The sequence below is a fragment of the Pelodiscus sinensis genome, chromosome 8, assembly GCF_052426305.1.
Source record: "Pelodiscus sinensis isolate ZL-2025 chromosome 8, ASM5242630v1, whole genome shotgun sequence".
In the NCBI taxonomy this organism is placed as follows: Eukaryota; Metazoa; Chordata; order Testudines; family Trionychidae; genus Pelodiscus; species Pelodiscus sinensis.
In genome coordinates this window covers 35,796,113-35,812,409 of record NC_143059.1, presented here as the reverse complement: position 1 = coordinate 35,812,409, position 16,297 = coordinate 35,796,113, and the positions used below count along the sequence as shown (strand labels likewise).

At 35.1% G+C, this 16,297-nt stretch overlaps 1 protein-coding gene across 11 annotated transcripts in view; it reads right to left on the bottom strand.

Moving 5' to 3' along the window:
- Positions 1-16,297, bottom strand: part of PCDH15 (protocadherin related 15) — a 1,468,744-nt gene that overhangs the window by 23,894 nt on the left and 1,428,553 nt on the right. For all 11 annotated transcript variants that reach the window (XM_075935032.2, XM_075935036.2, XM_075935034.2 and 8 more), the window contains one exon: positions 10,265-10,375. In XM_075935032.2, the coding sequence (XP_075791147.2) occupies positions 10,265-10,375 (111 nt within the window). The remainder of the gene's footprint in view (positions 1-10,264; positions 10,376-16,297) is intronic.

Here is a 16,297-nt window from a genome sequence, read left to right as displayed (position 1 = left end):
CTCGTGTTGTGGGTTATTCCCATGATATATCCTGAATTACTGGTATACATCCATTCTATATTTAAACCTTATAGGCTTCTTTTGTAATTGTCTGGTTGTAAGTGGAAACTTGCTGTGGGTGCTGCAATGGTAATAGTCACTGAGAATTTAGCACTGTAGGCAACAATTGAATCCTATAAAATATTAAACCTCTATTACAAGAAAAATGGATTGATTATCAAGTTACCTACACATTTTGCTATTATTGCTGTTCATTACATACATTGGATCTAAAATCTCACACACTCTGACAGGAGACTATATTAGGCATAGAGTATTTCAAACGTATCAGCAGAATTTATGTGCTGAAGTTCACAGTTTGGCTCTGGGACAAAAAAGGAGAAACTACTTTCAGCAATTTTGTATTGAAACATCCATACTTATGCCAGATGCAGTGAAAAGAAAAGAAAAGAAAAGAAAAGAAAAGAAAAGAAAAGAAAACTAAATACCATGAAAAGCTGGCTATTTCTAGGCAGTTAGCTAAGTACTCTCATAATTACTTTTCTGTGTAGAATGGATAATATTTCACATGGACAAGTTTTAAGTTTTCCTTCAAGTGCCTGCTCCTTTCCCGATTGCATTGAATTAAAAATGACACTTTTTATCTAACAAGATTATCTAGGATTTTGGCAGAAGAAAAAAATAAAACTTAGCATTGAGCTACATTGTTTTTATGCCAAATCTTCTTACACTTACCATTTGCTTCAAAGGACAAGCTAATTGAATATAACTGAAATACTTTAAGTGTGTGTTTAATTTAAATTAATGCTACCCATATTATATACATATTTTACAGAAACTTACAAAATGTTTTCTTGATCACACTGATCAGAATGATTATTACATTAAAAGGTAACCAAAAATGTTATTGATGGAAAACTTTGAGCTCGTTAATATGAAATACGATTAAAGAGGTACTTTACAAGCATTTACATTAAATGGTTTATAAAAGTGAAGACCCACAATATGAAGTTTCAAAATAAAAGGAAGCAATGGAAGGCATAATGTAGATAACAAAAGGAGGACAATAAGGTTGACTGACAGATAAATAGAAAAACTTTTATCAAACCTACATGAGATGAAAGCACGTAACCAGTGAAGAATGCTATACAATCGCCTATAGATTGACATGATACACAATTGTCACAACTTTGTCTTGTTATTGCTGAGTCTGTTTTCTACCATCATTTGCATTTCTGTGACATCCAACACTGTACGGTAAAAGTTAGAGTTCTCCCATGATGTACACTTTATGGGTAAAGAAAGAAATGCCTTCAGTAATTCAGGAGAATTGCCTTGCTTATTGACATAGCCTACAACACTAGAGTGTTTAGCATAAAGCAGTGTCAACATATGCCTATTACATATAGCTCAGTGGCTTTCAATGTACACTTTCTCCTATGAATTTTTTGTAACCAGACAAAGAAAATAAATCAGCATAATAAAACAGTAAAATGCAGTCTGGACAGAACTACCTTTAAAATCTTATACATTATAAAGTTTGAGTGATCAGGCAAAGAAAATGTACTTTAGGCTTAGCATCAAGAACAAATAGCAATGTACAGAAAAGTGGAAACAAGTCTGAATTCTTCCATTAATGTAGAAATATTTTAACTGTGCAATGTTCTCATGAGGCAGATAACATGTACTGTGATAGTCATGTCATGAAAAATATAGCACAAGAAAAAATTCAACTGTAATTTCATAATGCAGTGGACTGGGATGGAAATCGCTTTTCAAGTTCCTCAACTATACAGCTCAAGTTGCCATTCTGCTGGCTGTGTTCAGCAACAGTTTCTGTAGGTGGCAGTTCTGGAGCTGCAAATGGTTTAAGCTTGGATATGTGCTTGGGTAGAATGTGGTTTTTGTCTATTTGACTGTACATGTTGGCCACAGATTTTTCAATATCTGCTAAGTTGTGAATATTTTTAAGAATCCCTTTCAGCTCTCTGGGAGGCGGTAGCTCAGGTACTGTGGCCTGTGACAATATTGGTAGCTGTTTGGCAGGGGACTTAGTATTTTTTATAGGGTGCTGGGTACTTAGAGTAGATGAGGAGGAGAGTGCTAGAGAAATGGTAGGAAGAGATGGAGGCTGGGGTGGCAATGGAGGAGGAGTTGGAGGAGGAGGCGGGGGTGGTGGAGGAGGGGGAGTTTTGGGAGGATCTGGAATACTGTCTATTACTTCCACTTTGGTTTGAGCAGCCAGAAAATTTTGGCGAACTGGTCTCTTTATCCTAAAAGAAGGAGGAGTTGGTTTGTGAGTTGGTGGAGGAGAAAGTTCTTCAGGACAGTCATGATGAGTAATGATTACTGAAGGAACTACAAATGATTGGAATTCAATTGTTTCAGTAGAAGGTGTCAAAGAGGAAAAAGGAGGAAAGCGATTGCTTGGAGAAGAAAGTAGAGATTCAGAAGACAACTCTAGCATGTTTTCTCCTTCTTGGCGGTGGTTGCAGTGTGTTGGTGAACGTGAACATTTCACATCATAGGATTTTACTTGTTTCATTTCCTGCAAAGCCTGTTGCTCAAACTGTCTTGCTTTTTCTTTTACAGTTAATTTGGTACCAATGATTCTTTTAAATATTGGACTACTAATATCCACCTTGCTGTGCTGATTGTCAGTTCTTTCATTCTCTGCTTTGAGTCTTTCCTGTTGCCACTGAACTGGATCCATGATTACTGGCCTGCTTAGAGTATTGGAGACATGTCTCCTAGAAATACGAATCGGCAATGTCCATGCACGGTGAATGTCTCCCAAAGGACACCCCAAAATGGCATCTTTCAAGGCTAATCTTCTAGGTGAAAGACTGTCTAAAATATCTTTCCTTTTCTGTAGCAATGAAGAGCTGGGAGAACGTTGAACAACACCTTCCACATACAAAGGGTTCTGAGTTGTTAGTGGATTCTCATCAGATAAAAAAGTAATGTTACTTGCAGATTTGGGGAGATTATTGTTCAACAATCCATTGATATTAGACTGCTTGTGAGCCTCAATAGCACGTGAAGCAAAGCTGCTTATTACTCTTTGACGGTCTCCTTCTTCTAAGACTGACTTTTTTCCCCTGCTTTGTTGGAAATGGTAGAGAAGAAAAAGACTTGAAAGAAAAGAAGATAATCACATGTAAGGAAACATGCATATACATAGATTTTCATGAGAAAAAATGAATTTATGATGTGAATGAGTGCCATAGTATTACTTCTAACATGCTGATATCCAAAATATTTACAAAAGTCTACTGAGGCAAGACATTTACTTGTACATCTTCTCTAGAGGAAAAGAAAAGGAGGAAAGGAGGAATAAAACAAGCTTCAACCTACATAAATGAATTCTAATTTTAAACACAAGTCTTTTCTTTCTTGGAAACAATTACATTTTCCTTTGAATTAGATCCCCTTATACAATGATCTAAGCAAACATTTTTTCCATAGATCTGGTTAGTAACAGTTATGCTACACATTTATGAAACCCTAAATGGAAATATAATGTAGCATGACTTGATTTTTCCACGATTCAAATAAGAGCAGAATTATATTTTCAATATTGCCCACTATTTACCATGAGTGTGGAAAACTCATGACCATTTTTTAAATTAAGAATTATATTCTTCAATTTCATACATGTGTATAGCCATGTATGAAAGCTATACATTGGCATTACAGACATAATCTATATATTCTCATACACATAATGCCTATCTGCACACACATAGATATTTATAAATACCATGTATTCACTGTATTAGGACTACTCTGTATGCAGGAAAATTATTCAGGTGAAAAATTGCAAAGCCACGTGATATTTTTTTTTTTTTTACATGGGACTAAAATGTATCTCATCTGGTTCTGCAATTTACCTTGCATCTATGAATATCTGCCTAACTTGCCTTCCTTGGACTACTTCAAATATTCCAAACTCTTAAAAAATGTCAGAAACTTTTCTTCACCTTGTCTCTTCCAAATTATACCTTCCTGTGAACTGGAACTTTGAAGAAATTTTCCTTATCTAATGACAAATTTAAGTCAACCCTGGTTTTGGTGAGAAATTGAGCATAATCCCTATAAAGGGATGAATGCCCCCTTTTTTTGAGGGATAAGATCCAACAGTGACTTTTAGACCTCGAAATTATGTCATTTTGATTTTTAAAATTGTAACTTTAATAGTGCTTTCATGTTTCTCTGTGTGGCTGGTACAGTTGAACCAATTTTAACTAATGGATATAAAGGTGGAGTGATAAAATAATAGTTCTAAAAATTAAAAACAAATGTCTCTGAAATACTGGTTGTATAACATAAATTACATGTTCATAATATGCATGTATAGTGGGATATGATAGCTAAATTATTCTTAACCCTACCACCCTATAATTCAAAATAATCTGGACAAACTGGAGAAATGGTCTAAGAAAAATAGGATGAAGTTTAATAAGGACAAATGCAAAGTACTCCACTTAGGAAGAAACAATGTGTTTCACACAGACAGAATGGGAAGCGACTGTCTAGGAAGGAGTACTGCAGAAAGGGATCTAGGGGTCATAGTGGATGACAAGTTAAACATGAGTCAACAGTGTTACACTGTTGCAAAAAAAGCAAACATGATTCTGGGATTCATTAATGGGAGCGTTGTGAGCAAGACATGAGAAGTCATTCTTCTGCTTTACTCTGTGCTGATCAGGCCTCAGTTGGAGTATTGTGTTCAGTTCTGGGCACCACATTTCAAGAAAGATGTGGAGAAATTGGAGAAGGTCCAGAGAAGAGCAACAAGAATAATTAAAGGTCTAGAGAACATGACCTATGAAGGAAGACTGAAAGAATTGAGATTGTTTAGTTTGGAAAGGAGAAGACTGAGAGAGGACATGATAGCAGTTTTCAGGTATCTAAAAGGGTGTCACAAGGAGGAGGGAGAAAAGTTGTTCCCCTTGGTCTTGAGGCTAGGACAAGAAGCAATGGGCTTAAACTGCAGCAAGTTTAGACTGGACAGTATGAAAAACTTCCTAACTGTCAGGGTGGAAAACACTGGAATACATTGCTTAGGGAGGTTGTGGAATCTCCATCTCTGGAGATATTTAAGATCAGGTTAGATAGACATCTATGAGGGATGGTCTAGATGCTACTGAGTCCTGCCATGAGGGCAGGGGACTGGACTCGATGACCCCTTGATGTCCCTTCCAATTCTAGTGTTCTATGATTCTATGAGCTTATAGTTCTATATAAATATCAATTCCAGCTACAATACAACTAGGCTGCGTCTAGACTGGCATGATTTTGCGCAAATACTTTTAACGGAAAAGTTTTTCCATTAAAAATATTTGCACAAGAGAGAATCTATACTGGCATGTGCCTTTGCGCATCCGTGCCGGTGTAGACGCTCTCTTGTGCAAGAAAGCTCCGATGGCCATTTTAGCTATCAGGCTTTCTTGCGCAAGAAATTTATGTTTTTGTCTACACTGACCCTCTTGTTCAAGGGGGCTTATCCCTGAGCAGGAGTGTCAGAGTATTTGTGCAAGAACCACTGATTTTGTACATTACAAAGTCAGTGTTCTTGTGCAAATACTCGTGGCCAGTGTAGACAGGCGGCAAGATTTTGCGCAAAAGCAAGCACTTTTGCACAAAATCATGCCAGTCTAGACACAGCCCTATAGTAATAAGTACAGTTATGTGATAAAATAAAGTTGCCTAAGCATTCCTTTCTATTCCCTATTTTCAGTAACTCGTAAATGTCTAATATTTTCAGCTTTCCAGATGAAAATTTCCAGGCTTGGTTGCTATCCAAATGTGATTTTTTTAAGTTGAAAAAAAATGGGCCATGTGTTTTTAATAAAAAAGAATAGTTTTTAAAACCAAGCTTTCACACAAACTTCCATGTTGGCTGGACTTTACAAATACAAGACAAGACATTTCAAATGTAATTTTTACTTCTCTACAGAGGGAAAAAGGAAAATAAACTATCTAAACTCCTATAGGTGACAGGGGGCAAAAATTATTGTACCCTCACCTCACTCAACAACACTGTTAATCTATCCAGCCACACACTTGGCCCGGTAGATGAGTCTGCCCTATCTCGTGCACTCTTTCTGCCAGACCACCCCCACATACGATACAGTTCTACAATGACCTGAAAATTCAACACTATCAGTTTAGTTTGAATAAAGAGCTCAACTGGTTAACACACAACAAAGGCAATTTTCCTTCTCTGGATAGTCACATCTCCACATTAAATGCTGTGAACAACTCACTTCCATCCTGACTTGATTAGCCTTATTAACACAAGCAACTTCTTCCTTATATATACTCATGCCACAGTTATTTCCACTCCAATTCATCTAGGCTGTGTCCAGACTCAGGGTTTTTTTCGGGAAAAGTAGCCTTTTTCCGAAAAAACTTCCCCTGCATCCAGACTCAAGCCGCGTTCTTTCGAAATTAAATCGAAAGAACGCGGCTTTTCTTTCGATGGCGGTAAACCTCATTTCACGAGGAAGAACGCCTTCTTTCGAAAGTTCCTCTTTCGAAAGAAGGCGTTCTTCAGTGTAAATAGGGCTTCTTCGAAAGAGAGCATCCAGACTCACTGGATGCTTTCTTTCGAAAAAGCAAGCCGCTTTTTCGAAAGTTCAACGTGCAGTCTAGACGCTCTCTTTCGAAAGAGGCTCTTTCGAAAGTATCTTTCGAAAGAGCCTCTTTCGAAAGAGGCTTGCAGTCTAGACATAGCCCTGATGAATTGGGTTTTACCCATGAAATCTTATGCCCTAATCAATCTGTTAGGGTATGTCTAGACTACAAGCTTCTTTTGAAAGAAGCTTTTTCAAAAGATTATTTCAAAAAAGCCTCTTTCGAAAGAGAGTCTGGATGCTCTCTTTCAAAAATGAGGTTTTCCACGATCGAAAAAACTGCCACGTTCTTTCAAAAGTCTGGACACGGGAAGTTTTTTTGAAAAAAGGCTACCTTTAAAAAAAAACACCCTTAGTCTCTAGGGTTCTACAGTACTTATTGTTTTTGCAGATACAGACTAACAGAGCTACCCCTCTGAGTAATTGATGAGTAGTTGATAATGGAGATTCCATAGTTATGTTATATCATTAACTTATTTTAAATCAATATGCTTTGACATACATTGGCTAAGCTTCTTTGGTCATTTTAGTGATCCCATGGATTTTCAAATGTAGAGACTAGAAAAATCAATGGTTCTTGAAGTTAAAGGAAGATCCATTTTGCTTCAAAATACAAAACACATGCAAGCTGATATATCCTGGATATATATGAGAATGGAATATTTGAAGAGTTGATTGATTGCTATCCTCTTCTAAAAGGTCTTAATTTAATATGATTATGCTACAGGGTGATTTTAAGATGAAAACGTAATATTTGAAGAACAAACTTTTGTCTCTTTGTTCCAATGAGGAACTCTCTCAGATTGATTTCAAGTAATAATTCTGAAAACTAGAGCCGTGATGGCTAGCTAAAAAGGAATTATGGGTAATGGAGTAAAAGTTTCTGACTGAATGGAAGCTTGAGAAACCTGTTTACCTATCAATCTGTGTTACGCATCTGGAAATCAGCTTGGGCCAGAAGTCCTTTGAAATAATACTATTCAAGATCAGCAATTACAGTTCCGTATTTAATCTCCACTTTCTACAAAATGGTTAAGGAAAAAGATAGGAAACACAAATCTTTTCACTTAAAAGTAAATGTCTTCCAAGTAGTACACCATTGTAAAATAATGGCTGATTAATGGCAGTTAATTGCATTTTTAACATAAACTAAGCATCGATGAATCAACTACTGTATCTATTGTCTACAAAAATTATGCATGATGAAGTAAGTTTACTTACTGATGCCTATGAATCCAAAGATGGAGAAAGAATGGAAGTCATGAGACATAAGACAGATTTAAAACAAAAAAAGTTTAGTTCCACTTAATTTTCCACAAAAGCCCAATTAAGAAAACAAGACATAAGGCAACACTATAGAAAGAAAATGTTTGACACAGAACAATTATGGAAAGATATGAAAAATAAAGATAAGGTTTTCAATCTTCTTAAATGCCCATTATTTGATATTTAAGAAAACTGTTGGAGATTTGAGAAATAATTGAGAAGAAAAAAAAATAAAATTGTGCACAAGATTATAATATAATATAGCAATTTAAATATAGTATTGCAATTCACCTGCAAATTGAAGGTGAGTGTACAATATTCTACTACATTTTTCCTTAATATTGATTGTCTGAGGTAGATTTTTGTCTTGAGACCAAATATTGTATTCAGTTACACTTCAGAGATTTTTTATAAACTTTTATTTAAATTATTAAAAAACATTCTCTCTGAAATTATTATGTATATTGACTTATATAATTTTTTCTATATCCTTGTCTTGTACTAGAGATTCCTTGATCAATATCTCAATATCGTGGAAATATTTGCCTGTCATTTTCCCACTAAGTTATTTATATATATTCCGTAGATGGTGTCCCTTAAAAAAAAATCTGTGTTTGCTAATTTTATACTTTTAGTTGAAGTGCTGGTACAAATCTGAGTAAGTGTGTCTCTAAATCTGAAGTGAAAGTATTCAGATTTACATCTGCAACTAATTTTGCCTATGCAAAACTTAGTAGGTGCAAATTTCATCCACAAACATTAAGCCTAACTAAGAGCACATCAATTAGTCTGGAGAATGCAGAGTCATAAAACTTCCAATGCCCATTTATAACCAGTCCAATCCAACTTCTAGGTAAGTGAATAGCAGCCTTCCTTTTACTGTCATGGGAATTGGGTTAGATTTTAAGGAACCTGGGTCTTGATCCAGCAAAGTACTTCAGCATGGCTGTAATTATAAAGACGTAAGTAGTCCCACCTAGATCATGGCCTACAATTTACATATCATAACCTTTTAAGTGTTACATGTGTTGTATTTCTGTGAAACATATTTCTTTCTTCCAGCTACGCAAAGCATAACAATTCATGTGAATAAAATGCCAAGGGGGAAAAATGAATGGTTAATTTTGGAAGAAAAGCTGTTCCTGCTTCAATGAGTAATGTAAACATTCTCTATTCACAAAGAGAAATTCAGCACAAAACATTTGGAAATCAGACAGTCTTTAAATAATCAAAATATGAAACTTACTGTAGCAATTATACTCTTTGTCCCGCTATAGTAACATTTTTAATAACTCAAATATATATATCAACTCTCTTATTAAGGAAATAAATATTATTTCAAAATAGAACAAAAATCATCCAGCACTCAATGATACCAGCACACTCCACTCCCAAATACTTTATGAAGTCTATTCTCTTTAGTGTTGTCATCTGAATTTTATTCTTCTAAAATAATACAAAAGTAATATTTATTTGCTGACATTAGCAAAAATATATGTAAATATTTCCCTATACTTCACTATTATGATCTGTTCATACTCTGTTAATTTCTGCTTGGGGTCCCTTCACTACAATTAAGTTCCATCAGTGCATGCATACAAGTCACTCTTTCTTAATAATTTAATGTCTTAGTGGAACAATTGGTCACATCATACAGTTAGAAAAGATGACCCAGGACACATTTCAGCAGATAGTAGTAAAAAGATGCTTTCCTTTAACTATTCTTTTTTACAATCAATTTAATTGTTCTCTTGTGATTTCAACATTTAAATTACATCAGATTTACAAAGAAAAAACTTTAACCAGTGGAATATTTTATATTGAGAAATTATTATCAAATGGGTTTTTGATTTTTATTCAGTCGCAGCTTGGAAAAAATAACATTTTGGGCCAAGTTCTCAAGTATGCTAGCGCAGTATTCGCTACATCTAAGAAGTAATGGGTTTTTGCCACTTGTCAAGCCCCCTAACCTTGATGCAAACTAGAGCTGTTGCCAAACTGTTTTAATTTGCCTTAGCAGTAATGGCCATTGTGCTTATGTGCTGGCCCAGAAACATTGAAGAGCAGCTATGCCTAATAAGCAGCTTTACACTTTATATTTAGACAGCATTACTTCCTTTGGAAATTCCAATATCAGAAGAAATCCAAGCTGACTGTTTAAACCCATATCCTGTCCCCTTTGGGATCACTGTAATATTCTTATTTATTTGCATGATTTTTAAGATGCTCAAGTCATTTGTAGAATATACCCTTCTCAAGAAAAGACTATTCAATTACACTATAACTGACATTTCAGACATGTGACTTATGCCTTTGTTCACCTACAATTTTAGTTATGAATCACAATGAATACTTACATAGTGCTATCACCTAGTTCTTCATAGAGATTATTGGCAGCGCTACTTGATGGTTTGCCGGCTGGTAAGGCCATCTGGATTCTTGCTGTCTTTGCACATTCAGCTTGCCGCCTTTGGTAAGTTGTGCAGGAAGGAAAAAATGAGTGTTAGAAATATTCTATAGCTTACATGAGCTGACATATCTGTAATCATATAAAAGTTCATGAAGAACTGGTTTTGTATTCAAAGAAAGGAAATCATCTGAGCAATTAGTTTCAGCTCTGTAGCACTCTGTCACTTCTCTTTCATTATGGTATTCCAGAGGTCCAACCTGTATCTAAATCCACTTTTATATACTTGCTAAACCACCTGATCACGATGAAATAATAGTAGATCAATTAGCATTAAACTGAGGAAGAGGCCAATCATGCTTTAACAATATCAGGTAAACTGGCTTTTATTTATGTTTATTAATATCACATTTGTAAAGACTTCTTCAAAGTTTAATTTTATGACTTTTAGCACTTTTATCAGCATAAGATATGGTTAACAATTTTCCATTTGACTGATTTTACAAATGCCCTTTCTGTAAAATCAAAATTTTCTGCATGAAAATTTCAGTTTTGTTGAAAAAATTTGAAAGTTTACTTTGAAAATTGAAATGATGACCACCTGGAAAGCTCTTTTTAGTTTCACCTTCTGTCTGTAAGCAGAAATGAAAGTAACAAGAGCCTTTCAGGTGGCTGCAGGGACTAAGCATCCTGTCTCAGGGTTAGAAGTGAGGCAAGGAGGCTGAGCTCCAGAAGGCAGAGAACCAAAGCAGAAAATGAAATTGACAAAAGCCTTCTAAGTGAGCAGCTGACATGCCTCAAAATTACATCTGGATATTCTGAAACCATTTTTCTGGAAATCTCTTTCTGTAAAGATATTTGCACTTTTATTACAGAAAGGGACTTTTTTTCCAACTTTAGTCAACATTTAGACCATAAGTTCAAGCCCTCTAGTTCATTTGTAAGAGTCAGAAAGAGCAAGTAGTTACCATATAACTGGTAATAGGACTGAGAGAAATTTAATTAAGAATAGAGTACAACAGACTTTACTGTGATTTTCAAAATAAATCATTATTATTATTCACATTTATATTGTAGTAGTGCCTACAGCTAAGATGTCATGTACTGAAGTTCTAAAAATAGGGAAGTAAAACCAGTTCATTAAAAATTTGTATTGTATTTTATATATATATATAAAATATATATATATTCAGCACTGTTACATTTAAAAAGTTTTCTCATATTTGGTTGAAATATTTGGATGGCAACTAAGCAATGTTTCAATTATAGAAGAAAATCAAGTTTACTCCAGTACACATTGATGTTTGTGGTGTGTATGTTTAGGTTAATACAAATTACTTTTAAAATCAAAATGTTATGTGTTTAGTATTTATGTGTCATATATAGGGTATTTAGGGTTAACCCCATAATTAGCTAGGCAGAGGCTGTGAAAAAGTTCAGAGAACATTCAATTCAGAGTTTTTATAAAGCATTCCAACAACAGGGAAAGATGGATAGCCTGTGAGCTGGCAAGAGATAAGCCCCTCTGGCATTGTAATTCACAGAATCAAAGGGAAAAGGACCTTTTATATGAACAGAAGCAGGAACCATCTTACTGGCTTCCCCTTCCTGGTAATTTAACTCCTGGAGTAGAAGGGACAGATGTGCAATCGTACTGTGGCTTCTTAGAAGCAGCTATGGAACTGATTCTTGCCAGAATTAACCTCCACTAGAGTCATGAATTAATTAGAGATGTTGTCATGCTCCATCTCTGCCTCCATTCCCACACAACCCCAATAGAAAATTTTTCACAGAAAAAAAGAGATTTTATTGTAAAAGCATTATTTCACCTTCAATATGGGTCTAAGATCCCCTCCCTATGCTTTAGTGAAGCAGACACACTAGAGCATACCACTAGTATTTTGGCTATGATTTTGGCCTGCACCTCATCACTCATAAGAGAGCATCCCATAATCTACTTATTTGCTTGTCTTACTTTAGCACATACCTGAATGTTTTATTAAATGATCATAAACATATCAAGTTCCTTTTTAAGTCCATCCACAGAAAGGTCTTAGGTAGCACTGCATTCTACAATTTGACTATATAATATATTTCCTTTCACTGTCAATCAATTTACTTCTCTTAAATTTCAAGTGGTCTTTGTACTTGTATAATAAAAAGTATATATTGATCGGCTATCATTCTTAAACAAGGGGTAAGAAGCAAATCTAAAATAAATACTTACTCTTTAAATCTATTTTGTAATGCAAAAGGGAGAGAGAGATAAAAAGGTAGGTTAGAAGCATTCCATTTACAACAATAATTGAAACAGTGAACTTTATATTAGTAACAAGCTAAGAGTGACAATCATTTTACTTATTAAATTGCAGAATTAATGACATATTTAGAAGCTACTATGTTTCAGTAAGTGAAAAGCATTTAGTTCCTTTTGCGATTGTAAGATTGTTATAAAACTATCATCCATAAACACTAATTACAGGAGAACAAAACTGTTAGGGGCTAAACAGAATCTGAAAAATCCCCATTGATTAAAGATGTGGATATTGAAGTCTGAATTAGGGTTTGTAAGAGTGGAATAATAAAACTGAAGTAACTGCCTCCTCATTTTAACATGGAGAAAATTAAAGAAACACTCCTTCATAATAAAGCAGAACTTTGGCTTCTATTTGGAATATGACACTCTTGTTATGATTAATTCATAGTATATTTTTCATAATTAGCTTTTTTGTTTGTCCTAGATAATGAATTTCAAAGGCATCACTTTGTTGGAGGTAAAATTTTAAGGTCAGTACAGTGTTTGGACTTTTCTCATCAAAATATCTCATGTGGTGCACCAAGAGACTGCACTCAGCACTGAACTCTTTGCTCTCAACACTGAACTATGTGCACTCAGTACCAAACCCTTTGCACTCAGCATGAACTTTGCACCCGGCACCAAACAGCTATGCACATTGCACCAACCTCCAGTTTCCTGCCAAAAGGACTTTATAAGCAGGATCCCATACAAAGGCTCGAGTTCTCTCCAGTTCGCTCTGGTTGGCTCACTCGCTTTCTATCTGCTTCATGTGGTGATCTTCAAGTCTCTGTGGTGCCCTCACAGTGCATGTCATAGTGAAGGCTTGTCAGTGCATATCTGGGTAGCTCCAATTAAAGCTTGTGGATTTCATCACATCTGTAACATCTGGATCCAATCCATTTCCTACTGTGGTGAAGACTCAGACGGAATAGTGAAGGAAGCCCATCACGTATGAACATTGCTGAGTCTTTGTAGAGAAGGCCCAAGACTACTGGCAACCTGTGTCCTGTCCAGAGCAATCTCTCTCCTGCTACTGAGAACATCTCTCCATTGGACGCCATAGCTGTCCTCCCTGAGAACTCTTAAGAGTTCAAAGGTAGAAGGTCCTAGACCTCGCCTCTATCCAGCCGGACCACCATCAATAGTAATACTTACCTTTTCTCCCATTTGTATTAGGAATCTTTGCTATCTTCTTGTTTTCTAAGGTGCTGGTTGAATATCAAAAGCCAGATGTTTGGGGTTTGTTATTGCAATTTTATTATGCTACTTGTTGTACTTCTAAATTTATAATACATTTGAATATGATTAAGTTATCCAGACTTTGTCATATTTAGCCATTTTACCAGTGATTAGATACGGGAGTGCCAGTCATATCTCACTTCTGGGGCACGGGCATTTATTACCTATTCAGAAGCCTAAATCAGCTAAATTTCCCATAAATTATTATTGTTACTACACCCTTGGTAACATCTTAATGGAAAAGAATAATGATAATTTATTGGATTATTTATAAGCAACACATGCAGTCGCTGATCTGTGCTTTAACAGATAATTTCACATTAAAAAGTAAGCAATGTAGAACTTCAGTTTAGCCTTATTACTTTAATAATGTAAAAATTAATTCTTTGGGATGTTAGCTGATCATGGAACTAAAAATATTGAAAAATGTGCCTACTACATGAATTTTAATATCATACAAGTCTTCATGTTTTCATTATATGTGCACTGGATGTGACAGTTACATTTATTCAGCTATAATCTTTGCACTCAGCAGTAAACTTGAGCATAATTTGCCAGAATTGTTATTGGAAGATTATATTAAAGAGGCTTTGGAAAAAAGAAGCTAAGAAGTAAGACAAAAATTAACCTGTTTTTAAAAAAATTCAATATAGCATAAGGTTTATATTAAGATGAAAATCATTTACACTCTCTAAATGAATTTTATTGATTTATTTTTGTTATACTAATAAGAATTTATTTGTGGTAGTTTGATATAAAGTCAAGCGCTATATGATACTCGTAGACAACAGAATCATGATTTTAAAATGGATGGAAGCTAAACAGATTCCTTAAAATTGCCTGATGTATTTGGGAACTAATTCTGTTCCTATACATATCAAAAGGAATTTGACATTTGCTTTTCCTTCCTTGAAAAAAATCACATAGAAGTCACATTACAAAATAATTAGAGTTTGAATCTCTGTTCAATAAAAATAGACTGCGTGAAAACTTTAAACACGGTATGATTCAAGAAACATAGGAGGCTTAATCCAACACTGGAATGTATTTTCTGGGATGCAGGGCTCCCAATGGTATATTTTGCTGGAAGGGCAATAGTTAAACAGTGCTTGAGGAGAAGGATATGGTGTGGAGAAGAAACCAGAAGGATATGTTAATTCAGTACTCTTCCCTATTCAATCCTGACATGCTCTGGTCTAAGGGGGTATCCTTCCCAGGTACAGACCTTGGCTACTGGATTACATCCATGGCCTTTCACACACTTTTTGGAGAATTTATTCTCTAAAAAAATCTGGGAGCATTTAGATTTCTCAAACAAATATTAACCATTTAAAAATAGCTATAAAATGCAGCTATTCCTCTTATGTGACTATTAAGCATGCCTTCAGGCATACTAGTATTCTTTCATGCAGTGATGTCTCCTTAAAAGATTAAGTAAATTTGATTTATAGCACAAATGACCAGAATACTAATCATCCTTATCTCTAGGAAATATTCTAACTTAGCTATTAAAAATGCCAAATTACAAGGACTAGTTTTAAAGAGAATTTTTACTCATCTTACACTTGTAAAACATAACATTGCTTTTGATTTTATTGTCTGGAGCTTAAAGTGGTATCCATATATAATGGATACAGACAGATATACAGCCAAACTTAGCCCTATCATTAGTACAACTAATTTTATTTCACTGTAGTTGCAGTTGATTATGACAAGGCGTTAACAAACAGTACTGTGTCCAATCCTGGTTACCAGTGTGGGAAGGTACAGAACAGCTGGTAGGCCTGTCAGCTGGAAAATTACACCATATTGTAGACCTACAATAATATTCAGATTCCAGTGATTTAACACAGCACACATGCATTTATTTCTTTATATTCTTTCATCCAGTGATGCCCTGCCTCATTTGCAACCTACAAAGTAACTGGTACTTAATTCTCCCTCTCTCCTAATATAGCAAACATGGATCTGATGGGGCCATCCTCTGGAAGGACTCCAGAGCTCTGGGAAGCCCTCCCACTCCTGGTTCTAAGTAGCAAAGATTTGCTGAGTAAGGAGACATGCTGCAGAGGTCATTTGCTTCACCTGGTCCTTGAAGAGAGGGGAAAGGGTTACTGTACAGGGTGATCTATGGGCGTGGGTTTATTTGATTATGAACTATTGTTTGTCAGAAGGTGTGAATTGACAATGCCATTTTGTTTTTGGAATTTTAAATAATTGGAAGGGTGTATAGACACTTTTAAAATTTTTATTGCAAAGAAAAAGGAGATTTTATATAAGGTCTCAATTTTCAAATGAGCATATGCATTAATAAGAAAACTTTAAACTTGTTGGTTCAGATGAGCACCCAAAAGTTGGGCTGTTTATCCATGTTAGTAAAACTATTTAAAATTCTTAAGTCTGCTAAATGTAACAAGAAATCTAAAGCAAATAGATTATCATGAG